Source organism: Puma concolor, chromosome A1 (assembly GCF_028749965.1).
Source record: "Puma concolor isolate L17-30 chromosome A1, mPumCon1.1.hap2, whole genome shotgun sequence".
Taxonomy (NCBI): Eukaryota; Metazoa; Chordata; class Mammalia; order Carnivora; family Felidae; genus Puma; species Puma concolor.
In genome coordinates, this window is record NC_141667.1 from 149,835,169 (window position 1) to 149,857,972 (window position 22,804).

General features: G+C 52.8%; 1 protein-coding gene across 1 annotated transcript in view; it reads right to left on the minus strand.

The window, feature by feature from the left end:
- The window catches only part of ADAMTS2 (ADAM metallopeptidase with thrombospondin type 1 motif 2), a 247,565-nt gene that overhangs the window by 5,573 nt on the left and 219,188 nt on the right, over positions 1-22,804 (minus strand). The window contains exons 14-21 of the mRNA XM_025924101.2: positions 13,431-13,554; positions 12,487-12,567; positions 10,063-10,229; positions 7,954-8,113; positions 5,971-6,103; positions 5,014-5,221; positions 3,621-3,750; positions 2,723-2,812 (exon numbers count right to left, since the gene is read on the minus strand). Coding sequence (XP_025779886.1) covers positions 2,723-2,812; positions 3,621-3,750; positions 5,014-5,221; positions 5,971-6,103; positions 7,954-8,113; positions 10,063-10,229; positions 12,487-12,567; positions 13,431-13,554 — 1,093 coding nt within the window. The remainder of the gene's footprint in view (positions 1-2,722; positions 2,813-3,620; positions 3,751-5,013; positions 5,222-5,970; positions 6,104-7,953; positions 8,114-10,062; positions 10,230-12,486; positions 12,568-13,430; positions 13,555-22,804) is intronic.

Below are 22,804 nucleotides of genomic sequence, written 5' to 3' on the forward strand. Positions count from 1 at the left end.
GGATTCCTCCTGATCCATCTGGGAAGGGACACTGCGTGGACGCGGCTCTCTCAGAGGAAGTTGTGTCTCTCAAGGTCTTGTGTCTCTGGAGCTGGCATTCCTTTCAGTGACCAGAGCTCTGGGCAGAGTGAATTCAGCCACGCTACCGTGACCTGCACTGGCAGGCTGGCCCCCCGGGACCTGGCCCTGTGACTCCAAGACTGTTTCCATGACACCGGGTGGCCCCATGTCATCCTTTCTCAGGATCTCCCTCCTCTGTGGCACGGGATCCCCTCCATAGGAGAGGGAAGAGAGAGAAGCCCGCTGATAGGAGGTCCCTGTTGGACCCCGACCTGCTGTCTGGCCCTTGTCAGAGGTGAGCCAATGCACCAGGCCCTGCAGCTTCTGACGCGAGGCCTGTGGAGACGCGGGTGGGCACGGCTGAGCACAGGCCAGGTGCCCGGAGCTGCCGCTGCCTGGCCCTTCTCCCGCCCCACGCCCCCGACCTGGGCCAGATGGGCACCTCTCCCTCCCTGAACAGGTGGCAGTGGCCCAGTGGTGGCTTGGGGGGCGGTGACCTGGGCCAGCACTATCTGGGCTACTGACCCCACATTCCCACTCCACTGATCCCAGAGGTAGGGGAAACCCACCCCGGGACCCTTTCCCAATGGTGAAAAACTTCCATCTGTGGGAGAGAACCCAGACGTTCCCGCAAAGGGGCTCATTCAGCACGAATGAGTCGAAAGTCAAAATCATAGTGGAGTGTCTTCATGGGCCGCTGTCACATTTTGAAAAATGCCTGGGGACAGGGGTATGCACCTCAGTGGGGGAGAAACCCTACATATCCACATTGGGCAGGGGGATAGGGGGCGGCGGGAGTCACTGGAAGCGGAAACCCGGTCACTAATGCGACAGAAGGGTCCCCGCAGGTCTGCCAGCGCCGTCAGCTATGGAGGCGAAGAGAAGGAGCCAGCAGCGTGCCAAACCCAAGCACCCAGTTTCACTGAACTTTTATTGAGTTTATTTGTGGGATGCATGACAGGAAAGTCTTTCCATTATTAGGAGAAAAGGTCATTTCCACAGTCACTTTGGCACACACTAAACTTTGTCTCATAAAAAAACCGGAAAAGCGACAACAATGGAGCCTATGTTAATTACGTCATTGGATACATACAAAACACTAATAAAATATCCCTGATAAACCAAAGTGCATATAGACAGAGAGCACAATGCCCAGGACCGTATTGCACCTTCCCAGAGTCAAAGTCACTCGCGTGGCCTAGTCAAAGTTGGAAGTTAACAGTCGTGAGAATTAGTACGCGTTACACACCGAGTATGTACATAACAGTAGTTGGAGCCGGGGAGGAGGCTGGGTGCTGGTCCCAGGGATGCCATTAGCAGGTGGCAGGGGGGCTGGGGCGGGGGCGCTACACGGGTCACACCAGGGGCCGGGCGTGCTGCCTTCTGGGTAAGGCAGCACTGGGGGAGCGCCCAGGATAGGGGCGGGGGGCTCAGCAAACAGTCAGTGCCGACTGGCCGCATGGCCTCAGAGTGGGTCTCTTCTCCGCAGTGTTGGCTGGAGCCAGCACACCTGGGTCCCCTGCACAGGACGCCAGGGCCAGAGGGAAGTCAGGCCCTCTGGGTTGGGAAACCTTACTCTGGGCGAAAAGTGGATGAGTGGGACTGCCTCCCCCTGGGCCTGCCACTGCCTGCTTCCTATACCTGGATCCCGTCCCCGCTCTGAAGCTGGACTTAGCAGCCAAATCTGTTACCTTTCAACTTTAAGGCATTTTCTACATAGTTTTGTCTAAGCAAAAAAGCAATAAAAATTGAGGTAATTCTGTAGTTGTTCACACTGGTAGGTGGCCGCATCCACATCAGTTTCTCTCTCTCTCTCTCTCTCTCAACCTCTCTCTCAATCTCTCACCTCTATGGATGGGGTCATGTGTGCACGATGAGAAAAGGCCATTGGAGCTAATGGACAGAGAATGGAAGGGGCGGTGTGTCCCAGTGTCCCACTGGAGGGACACGTTCCCCGCCGTCTCTGTTTAACCCGAACCCGCGAGGGGATGGGGCTCAGGGAGGGGGGTGGCCAAGGGCTGTGTAAGTTGGACGCAAAGGCCACAGGAAGCAGGCCACAGTCACACAAGTCAGGAGGACACACTCAGCACAGGGTCAGCAGCAGCAGCAACAGCAGAGGCGGCCGGGAAGCCCCCGACGCGCCCCCGGAATCTCAGGGCCGGGCCACCCAGCTCAGCGGCACAAAACACGCCCCAGAGCCCCTCTGGCCTCGCCTTGCTGGTAGGCGGTGTTTGAAAGGGGACCGGTGGGCTTGCCCCTTGACTTCTGACCTGCAGCTCCAGCTTGCAGGGATGTGGCCCCGAGACATGGTCACCAAGTGGTCACATTTGCACTCTGGCCTCTGGCCCCTCCAGCACCAAGACAGATCTTTGCCCCTTTACATGCCATCACCAACCAGGTCCCGGCCCCCCCACAAGAGGCCAGTTGCCCTGGGGCCACGCCTCTGCAGAGGCGGGCCCTCCCGGCCAGGCAGCCGGCTGGGCGGCTCCAAAGGAGACTGCCGAGCACAGAGGCCCGGAGAAATCAGATTCAACCGAGAGAGCGCTCAGGAAGAGTCAGGGAAGTTTTCCATAGAAAGAGAGGAGGGGAGCCCACGGCAAGCTCCACAGGGCGCAGGGCATGCACTGGAGGGCAGAGGCAGAGTTATAAACGGGCCGGTTACTTGACGAGGTCTTCTGGACTGGAGAGTCGGGGTCCGGTCGGGACAGCCACTGAACCACGTAGCTCTTCTTGGAAGGATCAGAGATGTTTCCTAGAGGGAAGAGGAGGGGCTGTGGCTGCCGTGGCCCCACGCTGGGCCGCACCGTCACCCCGGGCAAGAGACACTCCATAGCCCCAGGCATCCAGGGCCCTGACACCCTAGCTCGGCATTCAAAGACCCCTCAGACAGATGGGCTCTAGCCGCCCAGTCCTCCTGCTTGCCCCCACCCCCCACCGGGCCTCCTGAGTCTCAGCTACAACCTAGCACCAAGGCTCTGCCACACCTTATCGCTGCATTGCTCCCAGCAGCCCCACCTGGCCTGCTTCCCAGGAACATGGGGAGTAGGTGAATCCTGGATCTATCCCCCTGCCCAGCTGGGTGGGCACATCTGACCTCCCTGAATGCCCTCCTTTGTAGATGGGATTCATGGTGGGGTCTACGGCTTGAGCTATTTCTGGGACCAAAAGAGGTGATGCACATGGCACTTGGCAAGGTGTCTGCACGCAGATGGTGTTCTGGTTCAGAGGGCACTAGGCACCCCCAGTTTCCACGGGTACCCCCTACTCCCACAGGCAGTCCTCACATGGGCATGGGTGCCACATCTGGCTGAGCCCCACTGTGTGGTCACCATGCATCTGCTTCTGTCTCCCAGACCAACGGGGAGTGCCAGCAAGGAAGGCATGGCAGAGTCCCATTTCTGACTGGGGAACGATCCCTGCGCTGGCCTGAGAGGGCTCAGCTTCTCCTTCCGGTTCACAGATGCTGAGTCTGGCCAGTTGTGGGGAGAGGTGCCTTCGCCTGGACCAGCCCCCCTCACCCTGGACCTGCTGTACACTGGGGGCTGGGATGGGGGGCTTACGGGGACAGGGGCCCAGCCGGCAGATCCTGGCTGTCTCAGGCCGTTCCTCCTGGCAGACCCCGAAGTTGTCATCCGCCGTTCGGCAGAGCACTGGCCGCTCCTGGGTACCATTGCCACAGGTCACAGAGCACTGCAGGTGGAGAGTCACCAGTCAGGCCCCCCAACCCATGGTTGGCTGGGCCTGAAAGAGCTCCCCACACATGTAGCCCTGTAACATGCGGAAGGTGGTGAGGGGCAGAGGGTAGAGGATGCGTCAGAGGCCTGTCCTGCCTTGTCCAGCCTCCAGCAGCCACCTCCATCTCTGGAGGCTCCACCACCCTGCTTGGGGACAGGCCAGCAGAAGCCATCACACCCAGACTCCTGGCTTGGCTCACAGCTCGGCCCAGCCTGGCCCAGGGAGAATTCTCAAGTCCTCATCTTGTGTGTGGGGACGGGCTGACACGGCCGACCCAGATTGCTCAAACCCTACAGAGTGCCAAGGAAGGCCTGCTTTCAGGACTGGCGCTTGGGAAGCTCTGGGGAACCAAGTTCATGGAGTGTTCTCTCTGGTAAGAGTGTTTCTGCAAGACTCGAGGCCTCGGGTCACATTGCACTGGTCTGGCCGGTTAGTCTGTACCAATAGTGTGATTTACGGTGAGCTCCCCACCTGACTAACTAGTGTCAGCCACGCAGTGAAGACCCTGGATACCCGGGCTCACGTGGGCTTCCCTGGCTGGTGGCATTTCACGTGTGGCATCACACACCGTTGCTGACAGAATCCAGGGTGTCCTTGGGAGCCCAGGGAGGAGACGCCTGGAAGCTTGTGCCTGGCTTCCTCTGGGCTTTGCCACACACTTTTCCCCTTTGCTAACTGTACTATGATTTCACTGAAATACCCTGTACCTGTGAGTACAACAACTTCTCAGTCCTGGGAGTCTTTGCAATGAATCAGTGAGCCCGAGGCTGGTCGGGTTGGGGACCCCGACCCCCCAGGCCTGCTCATGTCAGCTCAGCCCTGCCCCTAGACTGCTCCTCGAGCCCAAGACCATCCTTACTGTTCTTTGCAGCCCAAGTTCAAGGCCTCCTGTGCTCATGTTCCCTCCTGCAAGCTTGGCCGGCCTTCTCTGCCCTCAGGGATGAGAGCCCAGGTCTCCCCTCGTATCCTGGAGTCCAGGCCACCCTCCGTCTCCTAGGACTCCAGGTTCCTGTAGCACCTGGCAGCCTCTGCCCTACAGAGTGGACACGTTCTACTTGGTCTCTCGACAGAGCACTGGCCGTGCAGCCCCACTGGTGCCCTGAGACCTACAGGATGTGGCCCGGGGCAGGGACTGCATCCAGACTGAGGTGGAGCTCCCTGACCCCCTCAATCCCCCGCAAGCTTGGTTTGGGAGCTGAGGACACAGGGCCCGCTTACCTGGGACCAGGGTCCGGCCCGCCACCGGCCAGGGCAGAGCTCACGGTTGCAGGCCCGGCGGCCCTCGGGCCGGGCGTCATTGCAGTGTTTGGTGTGCACGGAGCGGGTGGTGTTGTTGTGCAGCAGCTGTATGCAGCGCACGGTGCGAGCCTGCGTGCCCGTCCGCCCACAGCTCTGACTGCAAGGTTCCCATTCCCCTGTGACCCACCTGTAGGGGCAGAGCAACAGGTCAACCCCCCACCCCCCACCCTCAAAAAGCCAGCCAGAGCAATGGCAGCAGCCTGCTTTCCCGCCCCCACCCCCCCACCCCAGGCATCTTCCCGTTCCGCAAAGATGTCCTAGAGCCTGGCCATGCCTCTGTCCGAGGTCCTGCAGGTGACAGTCACCCACTGCTGGGATACCCTGGTTGGGATGGGGGGGAGGGCACAGAGAGCCCCAGATCTGTCCCTTCTCAGCTTCTGCCGACATCACAAACCCTCCAGGGCAGCAGTGTGGACTCTGCCAGCACCCACCCCATGCAGCCCCATGTGCCCGTTTACCAGCCCTCTTCTCCCCTGGGGGCCCCTGCAAAGGGAATCTGGGCCAGAAGGTCAAGACCGCCACCGCTGCAATGAGCTGCCTGGGAGACATCTACCACAGGACCAGAAGCAAGGCCAGTACCCTCTGAGCCTCAGTTTCCCATGCGAGCATTACCACATGTCACAATGTCTAAGATGCGTGGTATAGTTTCAGTGCGGCAGGTCCGAGGCAAGGATGCACCATACAGCCTACGGCATCTTAGACTCCATGAAATGGGGGGAGGGAGAAAGAATCCACCAAACGTCGCAGGGAATGTGAGGCCCAGAGCTGCTCAGGGCCTGGATCCCGCACCTCCCTCCACAGGAGCCCCAGGGGTCTGCCTTCTCCTGTCTCATGGGACCCTGGGCTGGGAGAGCCGGGCGGCCCCGGGGAACTCACACTGGCTGGGAGCACTCCTGTGGGTTGCAAGCCCGGCGGATGGCTTTGGGCTTCGTGAGGGCGTCGCAGAAGGCTCGGTGCACCATCTTGTGGTCTAGCCTCCGGCGGCAGCCATACTTGGTGAACTGGGAGCCTGAAGACGAGAGCTCGAGGGGGCTCATGGGGCAAGTGCGGCCTCCAGGGGGTGTGGAGAAGCAGCTTCAGCCCCATTCAGCCTAGCCTTCTGATGGGGTGGGAGGTGGGGCAGTGTGCCAGAGGCAGGCCTTGGAGACGTGCGGCCTAGTGTCCACCCAGTACCCCAGGGGAGTGAAGGGAGAGCCCAGGGAGAGTGGCCGCCTTGTTCCTTGGCCTCTAAGCTGCCTCCCTGGGGCAGAATGGAAGGCTCTGCTTCCTCTCCATCACTTAGCCATTTAATCCATCTTGAATTCACACGCACTGAGGACTCAGGATGAGCCCGGAGGTGGCTAAACATAAAAACATGGCCTCTTCCCACCATAGCCTAGGGCAGCTGTTCTCAAATGGGGCGATTTTGACATCTGCCAATATCTGGTACACCTAGTTGTCACCACTCAGGGTAAGGGGTGTGACTTGCATCTAGCAAGTAGAGGCCAGAGATGCTGCTCAACATCCTACACTGCACAGGGCAGCCCCCACGAGAACTGTAGAGCCCAATATGTCAGCAACTGCAAGATCTCAAAACCCTAGCCTGTGGGTAAGACACAAGAGAATGTGACTGTGTCCATGTCGCAGGGGCTGTCTGCTGCCTGCTCTCATCTGGGTGTCTGGAGGTGTTCCAGAAAGCAGAGAATGGAAGGATGCTGATTTTGTGAGAGGGCAGTAGAATGGCTTCTGGGGAGTAGGCGGCCTGTGCAAAGGCCCTGAGGCAGGAGCACAGCATGTCCAGGAAAAGCAGCTAAGGCCAGTGTGGCCAGGGCCTGGTGAGCAAGGGGTGGGGGCACCAGTGCAGTGGTAGAGGTCAGCAAGCTGCCTGGACCACAGAGGCCATAAGGAGAATCTTGTTTTTCTCCCAAGAGCAGAGGGAGCTGCTAAAACTTAATGACGCCAGGAAGGGATACCAGCAAGGGACCTTTAATAGGGCACTCTGGGGGTGACAGTGGACACACAAGGGCCAGCTAGGGAGCAAGAATGAGCCAGGACTGGGAAGATGGGTCCAAGAGACACATAGGAGACAGAGTCAGGAGGACATGCTGCTGAAAAACTCCAGGGGGGCAGGGAGGCTCAACAGAATGTTGGGGTGCCATACACCCAGGTGGGAGCACTCCAGAAGGGGCCGTCCACCTGCCTGGGCCCCAGGATGGGTCTCCCCACTTTGGTAAACTCCTCTCTGTCCTCGAGATGTGGGACCCCAGGTGGCATCCTGAGGGAGGTCTGTCCTGGCCACCTGCTTCTGCTTCTCATCTCGTCCAGCTCCCAGGGAGCGGCGACCACATGGGGTGGACCAGAACTTCCTGCCTGTCTGTCTGTCCCACCCAACTGTGGACTCTTCGAAGTCCAGGGCAGGTGGGGCCGCTCTGCACGAAGTCCTGCCCCAGGAGGGCAGGGACACCTTTCTGAATGAACAAGGACCCGCAGAGGGGGCCCCTTCACCCACCCCCAGCACGGCCCAAGTCCCTCCTCACCTGCCTTGTCACCTGCCTCGTGAGGCTGTGGTAATCCACCCAAGCGCCTGCACACCAACCTTCCTCCCGCCAGGACCAGCCCCTGATGCAGGTCCACATGGGTGACATCCAAGCCCCCACATGCCCTTCTGGCTGCCTGCTGCCCTGAGTACCCCTTCCTGCCTACCCTCTGCCCCCTCCCAGGCAGGCCGCTGCCTCACTCTCTGGCCCCTGGGGCCAGTCTGCTCATACCTAGCACATCCCTCACTCAGGTCAGGCAGGCAGCGGGGTACCGTGGGCTCAGGAAGCCCTTTGCCCAGAAGACCCCTCCCACTCAGCCCTGAATCCCTCTGGGGCCCCTCACCTCCACCACAGGGCTTGGAGCAAGGAGTCCACTTCTTCAGGGCCCACTCGTAGCCCACAGAGTCGTCTTCCAGGACATTGTTGCCGTCTACGTTGAGCGAGTCCTCGTGGATCATGTACTTGTACGTCAGTGAGATCCGGGCGTCTCCCTGCGGGATGACCTGTGCCCAGAAATGGCCACGAAGGTGTTTGCCCCACTGTTCACCCTTCCTCGGCAGCCAGCTTAGAAACTCACGCCAAGGCACACGAGCTGCCGGCTCTCATTATGTGAGGTTAGTTATGTTCTAGAAAGCACCCCAGAACGCTGAATTCTCACGGGAGCACAGGGCTAGGGTCCTGCGAGGGATCAGGATGCTTTCACTGACTGTCAATACGTAATCTTATTTTATGTGTGTTTCTGTTTAAAGCCACCTTCCTCGATACTGTTGACATTAACGCTGACCTCATGGCCAGTGCACTAGGACTGAGGCCTGAATGAAGCTCGTTTGGCACACGTGTTTCCTCTGCAGGGCACACCACCTAGCTTCTTGTGCTCAGGAACAGCTGATAGCACTCGGCACTAGCTTGCGGCCATTAAAAAAAAATTTTTTTTAATGCTTTATTTAGTTTTGAGAGTGAGAGGGGAGCCGGAGAGGGACAGAGAGGGAGGGGAACAAAAGATCTGAAGCAGGCTGTTTGCTGACAGCAGAGAGCCTGACGCGGGGCTTGAACCTGATCCCATCTTGGATGCTCAACTAACTGAGCCACCTGGGTGCCCCACGCTTGGGGCCATTTTTAAACAGTGGAACCATCCCCCCAAATAAAAAAAACGTGAAAAACGTGGCAGCACACATAGTGGGGACAGGCCCCTTGGTTACAGGGAGCAGAGCCTTGTGCCAGCTTGGCTGAGAACGTGCATGCTGGATGACTCAAATCCTTCACTGCTCTGCACATGACTGTGAATGTCCGTGAAAACTCCACCACTATTGACACAGGGATGACAAATACACTTTGGCAAGCAGGTGAATGTGCCAGGACAGACACAGCACATACCGAGGCCCGACTGCATATGCATGGGCACAGTCAGGTCACCATGGGCACTTCTGGGGCTGGCAAGACCCTGCAGGTGAGGTCAGCAGAGGGACATGCATACATAAAACATGCTGGCCCCATGGGTGCACGCTCTGGTATCGGGTGGTGGGCTCAGGTGCCATGGGGCACTGGCCTTAGCAGAGGGGCTAAAGGGCCCTGAGCCTTATCTCTAGTGTTTTACGTTTCTCACAAATAAAATGTATCACTTGTGCAACTAAAATGAACTTTCAAAGAGCGATCTGAAAATCAAGAGCCCCGGGCACCTGGCTGGCTCAGCTGGTAGAGCATGTGACTCTTGATCTCAGGGTTGTAAGTTCGAGCCCCACGTAGAGAGATTACTTAAAAATAAAATCTTAAGGGGCACCTGGGGCCGGTTCAGTCAGTTAAGTGTCTGACTACGGCTCGGGTCATGATCTCATGGTTCATGAGTTGGAGCCCTACATCAGCATGGAGACTGCTTCGGGTCCTCTGTCTCCCTCACTCTCTGCCCCTCCCCCTCTTGCTGTCTGTCAAAAATAAATAGGAACATTAAAAATAAATAAAAAATAAAATTAAAAAAAGCCAAGAACATCAAGCCCCCTCGGGACTCTATCACCAGGAACGGCCTTGGACTCAGAAGACTTGGGGTCCCTAGTCCTGCTTAGGGACAAAGTCCAGTGTGACCTGGGTCTGGTGGTCTAATGGCCTGAATCCTGTGGGTCATTCCTGGGTCAAGATTTGGATGGGATGGCGGACATAAATAGGCTTGTTGAGAGGTGGCCATGAATATCGTTTGGAGGGGAAAACTGAAACCCTCAGAGGGGAGAGTTTGAGGTCACCCAGTCGACCCCAGAGTCTCATGTCTCAAGGCTCCGTGTCAGACACCAATAGAGACCTTTGGTCCCAAGGGCAGTCCACGGGGGGCTGTTCAGAGAGTGGCCTGAAGGATGCAGGGAGGTCCAGGGTTCCCAGGCACCCCCTCCACCTCTCCTCCGGTGGCCTGCTTGCACCCCCACTGGGCGGCCAGGGGGAGGTGGGCCTGGTCCCTTCCTCGACTTACCAGAACGGTGATGGTGCCGTGGAGAGGGCCCATGGTCTGCAGCGTCTCCCGGCCGTCCTCATCCCGGTACTCCCACTCCACGCCCATAGCAATGAAGGATTTGGAATTGGGGTCCACATCATTCTCTTCATTTAAAATGAACGTGCCTGTCTCCAGGTTCTTGACGGCTGTGAATGGCAGAAGACAGCCCCTCACCATAATCACTCAGGGGCAGGAGCCAGGGGCATGGGGGAGAGGCTGGCAGGGTCCACAAGTTTGGACTGGTCAGGGGAGCGGTGGGGAGCAGAGCCCCGTCTCTCCCAGCTCCCCTCCTCCAGGGGTGGGTCCGTGCCAGGGATGGCCCAAACCACCTTGGGAGCCCACCTTGCCCTCTGCTGCTCAGCCAGAACTAGATTTCCCTCCACCTTCACCCTTTTGCCTCGCTCAGGGTCTTTTCCTTGATCTGCCCCCACAGGCCGCGGGGGTGCAGGGGCTTCACACAGCAGCTGTCAGGGCCACCTCCCTACTCGGACAGCCACTACCCCCGGTATCCCGCCCCGGCCTTCTGGGCGCAGGGCATCTGCTGCACACCAGGGTGGGGTGAGGGCTTCCTGCCACAGGGTGAGCATATGTCCAGCTGAAAAGCAGGGTCTTCTCACCCTGACACAGTGCCCCATCAGCTCCCCACACATCCTCAGAGGCCTGGCTTGGCCAGGGGGTTGCATGGGCCACTGGCAATCCCCCTGGATAAATAGGTGTTCAGGAGACAAGAAACAGCAGGTCAGGAAGCCCCATGCTTCCCACTGTGTGGAAGGCAGCTACTAGGGGGGCGCTGCTGGTTGATTTTAGGAGGGCCTCAGCAAGGCATGAATATCCCAGGATCACAGAATGAGGAAATCGTTCTCTGCATGAGTCTCCTGTCACTCTCTGTCCGCACCATAAAAGAAAGCCTCAGCAGGTGCCAGTAGGTCCTCAGCGGGTCACCAACCCTGGCTCCTCCTGTGCAGAGAGACCAGGTCTCAGACCTGGAGCCTTCAGCAGGAAACCCGTAATTAATTATTTAATTAATTTAAATGTTTATATATTTTTGAGATAGACAGACAGATATAGTGTGAGCAGGGGAGGGGCAGAGAAAGGGAGACAAAGGATCTGAAGCATGCTTCAGGCTCTGAGCTGTCAGCACAAAGCCCAGTGTGGGGCTTGAACTCACAAACTGTGAGATCACTCATGAGCTGAAGTCAGACGCTTAACTGACTGAGCCACCCAGGCACCCTGGAAACCCTTTAGATAGAAGTGTCTTTTCTTTTGGGAATCAACTTTTAGATTCATCTTCCATTTAAGGCAAGTGGTACTGCGTTTGCATTTTGGTAGCAATACAAAGCTTCCTCTTAAAATAGGGAAGGAAGAAAAATGTGCTTTTAATAAGAGAGTGGTGTGTTTGCCGTGTGTCACTGGGGGTGCCAGACAGTGGCAGTTTGGGAGCCCTTGACCCAGTCCGGGCTCCAGAGCATTAGGAGGAAGGTGGGGTCCAAACTGGGAGAAGGAACTTGTCCAGGATCTCCCCAGTGGCCCCCTGGCATCACTTCAGACTCCAGCCCACAACTACCCAGGAGGTAGGGTCCAGGTGTCTTCAGCAGGTGGGGTGAGGATGGGCGAAGCCCTGTGAGGCCGTCTCAGAGGGCACAGAGGGCACAGGCAGACAGGGGCTGCCACATGAGAAGAGGAAGAGTTGTTAGAACATCCACACTTTCAAGAGATGCCAGAAATCACTATTCCAGGTAGAATCTCTTGAATTTAAAATTAAACCAGTTGAGGGATCACCTGGGTGGCTCTGTCAGTTAAGTGTCCAACTTTGGCTCAGGTCATGATCTTGTGGTTCATGGGTTTGAGCCCCCCGTCAGGCTCTGTGCTGACAGCTCAGAGCCTGGAGCCTGCTTCGGGTTCTGTGTCTCCCTCTCTCTCTGCCCCTCCCCTGCTCACAGTCTGTCTCTGTCTCTGTCTCTCTCAAAAATAAATAACCATTAAAAAAATTAAAATTAAGCTAATCGAAAATATGCAAATGAAGTTTGTGAGCCCATCCTCAGGCCAGCCCTGGTGCCTTCTCGTTGGTGTGGGGGCTGCTGCCAGGACTCTGCCTGCAAAATCTGCCTGCCTTCCGGTAGGTCAGGGAAGGGGGGGCCTTCCCCCTGGGCCTTGAGATGGAGGAGGGGGTAGGCAGTCACCATTCTGTGGGCTGGGGGTGTGGCATGTTTTAGACACATTGTCCCCCCGCAGTGGCTGCCAGAGGAGCCCTCTGATCTCCAGCAGGAGGTGAACCCAGGAAAGATCTCCCAGGTGGGCTGAGCCAGGAACAGGGGAGCCTGACCTTTGACCCCTGGGCCCACTAACCATCCCCAGAACTGCCCGGCTTCAGAGACGCTGCATCGCCTGGGCTCTGGGACTCACCCAGGTGGTGGCTGGTAGTGTCTGCCTCCTGGATGAGCAGGTGCCTGGCTCCTGCCGGAATCTCAAACATCTTGATGTAACCTTTGTTGGGATGTGGGGAGACAAAGCGAAATGAGACGGAGGAGGCCACTGGAATGCAGACGACACGAGGAGGGGCCAGAGGGCCCCATGTTTTGTGGGCTTTGACCGCCTGCCCAGACAAGGCCCGATGGGGGAGTTACTGTGTCCCAGCTGGCCCAGGCCCTTCCACACCCCTTCAAATCCCAGGCACTCCGTTGGCCTCCTCTGCTGAAAACTTGGCAGGAATCCTTGTGATTCCTGGAGGCAGGCCTGGGCTTGGAGCTAAGATGCCATGTCTGGGAGGGAGGCCCTCAGCAAACCGCTTGGCCTCCCGGACCTCAGCCACTTAACCTGCAGACCGAAGACCCCTGGGCTCTTGTGGGGCCATGGAGAGGGTCATCCCCACACCCCAGCACCGGCTCTGAGTGAAGGCCACAGCCTTCTTTGAAGAGGCAAACCAGAGGGGCTTCTCTAGGTTTCAGACAGAGTACATTTCGCCTGCTTCAGGCCCACCCAGAGGTCTGTTTTCCCAGAGCTCAGGTCGGCTGGGACCCCTGTTCCCCGGCCCCATCCTGTGGCTTCGCCGTCTGTGCTACAGGAAAGTCCTGTGAAAGCTAGCTGGTGGCTGGAGCAGACAGGCAGGGAGCAATGGACTCAGACCCCTTGCTCTCAAATAAACACTTCTAAGATCTGCCCTGTGCACCTGCACGTTGGTGTTCTCTGCCCTGTCACCTGAGACCCGGCCTCCATGCCCCATCCACCCTGGGGCCTGGCTCAAGCTGTACCTGTGTTAGCATTCTCCCTCCAACTCACGGCCACCCCAGCGCCCTGCCAGGTGCTGCAGACACTAAGACACCGGGGGCCGGGGGCACGGGCTCACTCACCGAGCTTCTTGGGGGAGCGTGTGAACGTCCCCTTGACCACTTTGCAGTGGGTGTTGTCCCCTCCGCACACGCCACACTTATCTTCCTGCTTGCTGGAGCCGATCACTCCATCACAGCCCACCTTCTGCAGAGGAGGGGGGACAGTGCATACTTGAGAGCCCTCCCCACTTGGGCCCTGGGGCCTGATTTGCCACCTCTGAAGCTCAGGTCTGCACCTCCCTTAGCAGTTCCCGATGCAGAGGAAGGAGACCCTGTGTGCCCAGCCCCTCACTGCACCTCATTTGCTCATCTGCACAGTGTGACCTCAGAAGGCTCTTCACAGCCTAAACAGGGCCACCTCCCGAGGCTGGCCTGGCCTGGCAAGCTAGCCTCCATGTGAACATTTCTGTCCCAATGGCTGTCAGTCAGACCTGGCCTCTGCCCTTCTCACAGGGTGGCCATGCTCCCACCCAAAGCTCAGGCCTGTGTGCCCTGGCCTTCAAACTGCCCTGAGAACACAATGTCCCCTTTAGTCTATCTCCAGGGTATCTGGACAGCGGGTGGCAAGAATTGGTGACAAAAATTTTGCCTCCATTCTTCCAACAAATCATCTCAACATTGCCGACTCCAGTGTCAAAAATTATTCCACACTGAGCAGGGATGTTCCCTCACCCAGGGCCACCTGGCAAAATAGTAACAAACTCAGGTTCTCTTACTCCACGGAGGTCTGGCAGCACACCATTCCTGGGGCCAGGGAAACTCCAGGGAAGAGGCTTCCACAGGACAGTGGCCCTGACATGCTTCCTGAGGCCACTTTCTCCTAGTTTAGCCAAGGAAGACAAGCTCTCCACTGAACTGGTCTGCTCCCTCTGCCTGTCTGAGCCACAGTGTCACACGTTTCCCTCTTTGCCTAGGCTGCCAGGAAGCTCAGAGCCAATTTCCCCCTCAAGGTCATCCTACCACCTACCTCTGGAGAAACCCACTTCTCCCTCTGCTCTTTGATTTCTGACTTTTGTCTTATAAGGCCCTTTAAGGACAGGGGCTCTCTGGGAGGGAGGGAAGATGGCGGCGTAGGAGGACGCTGGGCTCACCGCGCGTCCTGCTGATCACTTAGATTCCACCTACACCTGCCTAAATAACCCAGAAAACCGCCAGAGGATTAGCAGAACGGAGTCGCCGGAGCCAAGCGCAGACGAGAGGCCCACGGAAGAGGGTAGGAAGGGCGGCAAGGCGGTGCGCGCTCCACGGACTGGCGGGAGGGAGCCGGGGCGGAGGGGCGGCTCACCGGCCAAGCAGAGCCCCCGAGTCTGGCTTGCAAAAAGCGGAGGGGCCTGAGGACTGTGTTCCGACAGCAAGCGCGACTTAGCGTCTGGGAGGTCATAAGTTAACAGCTCTGCTCAGAAAGCGGGAAGGCTGGAGGACAAAGGGAAGGAGAGCTGCTGAGCCCCCGGACGACAGAGCTCAGTTTGGTGGGGAACAAAGGTGCTTGCCAGCGCCATCTCCCCCGCCCATCCCCCAGCCAAAATCCCAAAGAGAACCAGTTCCTGCCAGGGAACTTGCTCGCTCCGCGCAAACACCCAACTCTGCGCTTCTACGGAGCCAAACCTCCGACAGCGGATCTGACTCCCTCCTGCTGCCACAGGGCCCCTCCTGAAGTGGATCACCTAAGGAGAAGCAAGCTAAGCCTGCCCCTCCTGCCCCCGTGCACCTTGCCTACCCACCCCAGCTAAGACGCCAGATCCCCAGCATCACAAGCCTGGCAGTGTGCAAGTAGCCCAGACAGGCCACCCCACCCCACAGTGAATCCCGCCCCTAGGAGAGGGGAAGAGAAGGCACACACCAGCCTGACTGTGGCCACAGCGGTGGGCTGGGGGCAGACATCAGGTCTGACTGCGGCTCCGCCCACCAACTCCAGTTATACACCACAGCACAGGGGAAGTGCCCTGCAGGTCCTCACCACGCCAGGGACTATCCAAAATGACCAAGCGGAAGAATTCCCCTCAGAAGAATCTCCAGGAAATAACAACAGCTAATGAGCTGATCAAAAAGGATTTAAATAATATAACAGAAAGTGAATTTAGAATAATAGTCATAAAGTTAATCGCTGGGCTTGAAAACAGTATAGCTGACAGCAGAGAATCTCTTGCTACAGAGATCAAGGGACTAAGGAACAGTCACGAGGAGCTGAAAAACGCTTTAAACGAAATGCATAACAAAATGGAAACCACCACGGCTCGGATTGAAGAGGCAGAGGAGAGAATAGGTGAACTAGAAGATAAAGTTATGGAAAAAGAGGAAGCTGAGAAAAAGAGAGATAAAAAAATCCAGGAGTATGAGGGGAAAATTAGAAAACTAAGTGATACACTAAAAAGAAATAATATACGCATAATTGGTATCCCAGAGGAGGAAGAGAGAGGGAAAGGTGCTGAAGGGGTACTTGAAGAAATAATAGCTGAGAACTTCCCTGAACTGGGGAAGGAAAAAGGCATTGAAATCCAAGAGGCACAGAGAACTCCCTTCAGACGTAACTTGAATCGATCTTCTGCACGACATATCATAGTGAAACTGGCAAAATACAAGGATAAAGAGAAAAATCTGAAAGCAGCAAGGGGTAAACGTGCCCTCACATATAAAGGGAGACCTATAAGACTCGTGACTGATCTCTCTTTTGAAACTTGGCAGGCCAGAAAGAATTGGCACGAGATTTTCAGTGTGCTAGACAGAAAAAATATGCAGCCGAGAATCCTTTATCCAGCAAGTCTGTCATTTAGAATAGAAGGAGAGATAAAGGTCTTCCCAAACAAACAAAAACTGAAGGAATTTGTCACCACTAAACCAGCCCTACAAGAGATCCTAAGGGGAACCCTGTGAGACAAAGTACCAGAGACATCACTACAAGCATAAAACATACAGACATCACAATGACTCTAAACCCATATCTTTCTATAATAACACTGAATGTAAATGGATTAAATGCGCCAATCAAAAGACATAGGGTATCAGAATGGATAAAAAAACAAGACCCATCTATTTGCTGTCTACAAGAGACTCATTTTAGACCTGAGGACACCTTTAGATTGAGAGTGAGGGGATGGAGAACTATTTATCATGCTACTGGAAGCCAAAAGAAAGCTGGAGTAGCCATACTTATATCAGACAAACTAGACTTTAAATTAAAGGCTGTAACAAGAGATGAAGAAGGACATTATATAATAGTGACAGGGTCTATCCATCAGGAAGAGCTAACAATTATAAATGTCTATGCGCCGAATACCGGAGCGCCCAAATATATAAAACAATTACTCATAAACATAAGCAACCTTATTGATAAGAATGTGGTCATTGCAGGGGACTTTAACACCCCACTTACAGAAATGGATAGATCATCTAGACACACGGTCAATAAAAAAACAAGGGCCCTGAATGAGACATTGGATCAGATGGACTTGACAGATATATTTAGAACTCTGCATCCCAAAGCAACAGAATATACTTTCTTCTCGAGTGCACATGGAACATTCTCCAAGATAGATCATATACTGGGTCACAAAACAGCGCTTCATAAGTTTACAAGAATTGAAATCATACCATGCATACTTTCAGACCACAATGCTATGAAGCTTGAAATCAACCACAGAAAAAAGTCTGGAAAACCTCCAAACGCATGGAGGTTAAAGAACACCCTACTAACGAATGAGTGGGTCAACCAGGCAATTAGAGAAGAAATTAAAAAATATATGGAAACAAACGAAAATGAAAATACAAAAATCCAAACACTTTGGGATGCAGCGAAGGCAGTCCTGAGAGGAAAATACATTGCAATCCAGGCCTATCTCAAGAAACAAGAAAAATCCCAAATACAAAATCTAACAGCACACCTAAAGGAAATAGAAGCAGAACAGCAAAGGCAGCCTAAACCCAGCAGAAGAAGAGAAATAATAAAGATCAGAGCAGAAATAAACAATATAGAATTTAAAAAAACTGTAGAGCAGATCAACGAAACCAAGAGTTGGTTTTTTGAAAAAATAAACAAAATTGACAAACCTCTAGCCAGGCTTCTCAAAAAGAAAAGGGAGATGACCCAAATAGATAAAATCATGAATGAAAATGGAATTATTACAACCAATCCCTCAGAGATACAAACAATTATCAGGGAATACTATGAAAAATTATATGCCAACAAATTGGACAACCTGGAAGAAATGGACAAATTCCTGAGCACCCACACTCTTCCAAAACTCAATCAGGAGGAAAGAGAAAGCTTGAACAGACCCATAACCAGCGAAGAAATTGAATCGGTTATCAAAAATCTCCCAACAAATAAGAGTCCAGGACCAGATGGCTTCCCAGGGGAGTTCTACCAGACGTTTAAAGCAGAGATAATACCTATCCTTCTCAAGCTATTCCAAGAAATAGAAAGGGAAGGAAAACTTCCAGACTCATTCTATGAAGCCAGTATTACTTTGATTCCTAAACCAGACAGAGACCCAGTAAAAAAAGAGAACTACAGGCCAATATCCCTGATGAATATGGATGCAAAAATTCTTAATAAGATACTAGCAAATCGAATTCAACGGCATATAAAAAGAATTATTCACCATGATCAAGTGGGATTCATTCCTGGGATGCAGGGCTGGTTCAACATTCGCAAATCCATCAACGTGATACATCACATTAACAAAAAAAAAGAGAAAAACCATATGATCCTGTCAATCGATGCAGAAAAGGCCTTTGACAAAATCCAGCACCCTTTCTTAATAAAAACCCTTGAGAAAGTCGGGATAGAAGGAACATACTTAAAGATCATAAAAGCCATTTATGAAAAGCCCACAGCTAACATCATCCTCAACGGGGAAAAACTGAGAGCTTTTTCCCTGAGATCAGGAACACGACAGGGATGCCCACTCTCACCGCTGTTGTTTAACATAGTGCTGGAAGTTCTAGCATCAGCAATCAGACAACAAAAGGAAATCAAAGGCATCAAAATTGGCAAAGATGAAGTCAAGCTTTCGCTTTTTGCAGATGACATGATATTATACATGGAAAATCCGATAGACTCCACCAAAAGTCTGCTAGAACTGATACATGAATACAGCAAAGTTGCAGGATACAAAATCAATGTACAGAAATCAGTTGCATTCTTATACACTAACAATGAAGCAACAGAGAGACAAATAAAGAAACTGATCCCATTCACAATTGCACCAAGAAGCATAAAATACCTAGGAATAAATCTAACCAAAGATGTAAAGGATCTGTATGCTGAAAACTATAGAAAGCTTATGAAGGTAATTGAAGAAGATTTAAAGAAATGGAAAGACATTCCCTGCTCATGGATTGGAAGAATAAATATTGTCAAAATGTCACTACTACCCAAAGCTATCTACACATTCAATGCAATCCCAATCAAAATTGCACCAGCATTCTTCTCGAAACTAGAACAAGCAATCCTAAAATTCATATGGAACCACAAAAGGCCCCGAATAGCCAAAGTAATTTTGAAGAAGAAGACCAAAGCAGGAGGCATCACAATCCCAGACTTTAGCCTCTACTACAAAGCTGTCATCATCAAGACAGCATGGTATTGGCACAAAAACAGACACATAGACCAATGGAATAGAATAGAAACCCCAGAACTAGACCCACAAACGTATGGCCAACTAATCTTTGACAGAGCAGGAAAGAACATCCAATGGAAAAAAGACAGTCTCTTTAACAAATGGTGCTGGGAGAACTGGACAGCAACATGCAGAAGGTTGAAACTAGACCACTTTCTCACACCATTCACAAAAATAAACTCAAAATGGATAAAGGACCTGAATGTGAGACAGGAAACCATCCAAACCTTAGAGGAGAAAGCAGGAAAAGACCTCTCTGACCTCAGCCGTAGCAATCTCTTACTCGACACATCCCCAAAGGCAAGGGAATTAAAAGCAAAAGTGAATTACTGGGACCTTATGAAGATAAAAAGCTTCTGCACAGCAAAGGAAACAACCAGTAAAACTAAAAGGCAACCAACGGAATGGGAAAAGATATTTGCAAATGACATATTGGACAAAGGGCTAGTATCCAAAATCTATAAAGAGCTCACCAAACTCCACACCCGAAAAGCAAATAACCCAGTGAAGAAATGGGCAGAAAACATGAATAGACACTTCTCTAAAGAAGACATCCGGATGGCCAACAGGCACATGAAAAGATGTTCAGCGTCGCTCCTTATCAGGGAAATACAAATCAAAACCACACTCAGGTATCACCTCACGCCAGTCAGAGTGGCCAAAATGAACAAATCAGGAGACTATAGATGCTGGAGAGGATGTGGAGAAACGGGAACCCTCTTGCACTGTTGGTGGGAATGCAAATTGGTGCAGCCGCTCTGGAAAGCAGTGTGGAGGTTCCTCAGAAAATTAAAAATAGACCTACCCTATGACCCAGCAATAGCACTGCTAGGAATTTATCCAAGGGACACAGGAGTACTGATGCATAGGGGCACTTGTACCCCAATGTTCATAGCAGCACTCTCAACAATAGCCAAATTATGGAAAGAGCCTAAATGTCCATCAACTGATGAATGGATAAAGAAATTGTGGTTTATATACACTATGGAATACTACGTGGCAATGAGAAAAAATGAAATATGGCCTTTTGTAGCAACGTGGATGGAACTGGAGAGTGTGATGCTAAGTGAAATAAGCCATACAGAGAAAGACAGATACCATATGGTTTCACTCTTATGTGGATCCTGAGAAACTTAACAGGAACCCATGGGGGAGGGGAAGGAAAAAAAAAAAAAAAGAGGTTAGAGTGGGAGACAGCCAAAGCATAAGAGACTGTTGAGAACTGAGAACAAACTAAGGGTTGATGGGGGGTGGGAGGGAGGAGAGGGTGGGTGATGGGTATTGAGGAGGGCACCTTTTGGGATGAGCACTGGGTGTTGTATGGAAACCAATTTGACAATAAATTTCATATATAAATAAAAAAAAATAAGGACAGGGGCTCTAGACCACAGAGGGTTATAGAGCAGTGGTTCATGATCATTTTTGAAGGTGTGGCTAGATGTTAATGATCTTTGGTTTTATATCCAATGATGCCTCTGGAATAGTTTTTGGAAGTGAGCAAGGTGAAAAACAATCAATACAATGAACATGCTGGTTTTTATTTTAATGATTCCTGAGGGGGGAAAATTAGCAAAGGAAGACAATGTGATCTACTGGGGGAGGGGTGGAGACCAGATGGAAACATGAGTCTTTACAGGTGCAGAAGCCTGAGCTGAGAGATGCACCTGCCATTTCTAGGTGTATGGTCTCAGGGGGCACACTGATCCAATTCAGAGTTTGTTTCTACATTTGTGACACGTCTGTGACACAGCCTGCGGGGGCTGTCACTGGGTGGAAGGAGTTGGTCCTTGCAAACAGTCACAGGCTGCCTTCCTCAGGGAAGGAGCAGGGGAGAGGAGAACCTTCTTTCAGGCCAGGATGATACACTCCCTGGAAGAAGGGTTGCCACAGCCTCTCACCTGAGGGGGTCACTGCTCAGTTTCCTACAGAATAAACCAGACGCAAAAAGCCTCAGAGACCTAGAGGCAAGTGGGTGCCAACGCAGATGTGCACCAGTGCTAGGGAGCCAAGCAGCATTGGGAAGGCAATCTCCCAGACTCCCGGACTCGGAAGACCGTATGAGAACCAGCTCTGATCTAGAAGCTCTTTATTGGTTCACGTACTCTTTCTAAAAAGGCGTGCAGCCTGTGCACAACCCAAACACGAATTAGAAATTCAGCTGGTTAAAAAAAAAAAAGAAAGAAAGAAAAGAAAAGAAAAGAAAAGAAAAGAAAAGAAAAGAAAAGAAAAGAAAAGAAAAGAAATTCAACTGGTTAGGGGCACCTGGGTGGCTCAGTCAGTTAAGTGTCTCACTCTTCATTTCGGTTCAGGTCACGATCTCACGGTTCATGGGTTCGATCCCTGTGTCGGTCGGGCTCTGCACTGACAGCCTGCTTGGGATTCTCTCCCTCTCTCTCTGCCCCTCCCCAGCTCTCTCTCTCTCAAAATTGATAAATAAACTTAAAAAAATTTAGAAAGTCAGCTGGTTGGAAGGGAAGGAGGCTATCTGGACAGAGGAAAAATGGAAGCAGCATGCTACATTTTAAAGGACTTGCTCCAACTGAGACCTTGTTCTGAGAGTCCCAGAAGGTGAGTAAAAGGAAAACAGAATAAATTTACTGCTTGATCTGTCAGAACTTGAGAGATATTAAAATGGCTTGTCATTATATGCTTAATTCTCAGACACATTTATTTCCCCATCTTTTGCTAGTTCTGAAACCAAGGTCTGTCTAATAATCAGAGCAGACAGGACAAGGCCCTTGCCTGCCATCTAGAGGAGCAGTTTTGTGGGCACCTGCTAGTCGGCTCATCAGGTGGCACAACCACCAGGCCCAGGCGAGCGCCGTCCCCGGCTCGGGGAGCCTCCATGTCTGACAAGTGTCCACAGACCTTCAGGAGACACTGTTTTAACATTCAGCGGTGTGAGCTAGGGGGGAGAATGACATGGGGACAGAGTAGAAAGGGTTAACAGAGTAGAAATGGCAAATGAAGACCACGGTCTTCATGTGGGCCTGAAATCTCGCTTGAGATCCTACCAGGGTTAACCGCTCAGGCTGGGGATGGCTCATGTCTCTGAGTGGCTTTGTGAGGCTGCTACCGGCTAAGTCCACGCCCAGAGAGGTCTCTCGGCTGGACTGTGCTTCGGTTCAAGACCGGATGGGAGACACTGGTAGAGGTGCTGGGGTATCTGTCACACAGGGAGGGGTGCAGAGCTAACGAGGTGCTGTTTCCTCCCTCCCCATCTGTGATGAAATCCTATGTGTGAGTCATCAGATCAGGAAAGATGTTAGCTAATTCAATCTCTGCCTCTCTCAGTGCCATTTTTGGGTGACATATTCGGTAGCATGCTATTACTTTCTCAGGGTAGCAGCCTATGCCCTTTATCAAAACAAAATGACCCCATGGGCCTCGCTTAATCCTTGATACCTTTTTCATTCCATGCTCCGTGTGTGTGTGTGTGTGTGTGTGTGTGCGCGCACGCGTGTACATCTTTATTCTCCTGACACGTCTTCTGCTGTCATTTCACTTTCCACCTTCCTGAGTCATTGCGTTTGGATATTCCCTAATTAACAGCATCCACTTGGATATTATTTTTGACCCAGTATGAGATTCTTTCAGAAGAAGGGTTGCACATCCCCATGTATCGTGAGGACTCGGTATTTCATCTTACTACTGCCCACAACTTTTGTGTGGTTCCAGTCCTTCTGTCTCCTTTGTTTTCTAACATTTGCAATATGACCATATACATATGTGGACATATATATATTTCAAGTGATGCAAAAATCTATCATCCTACTG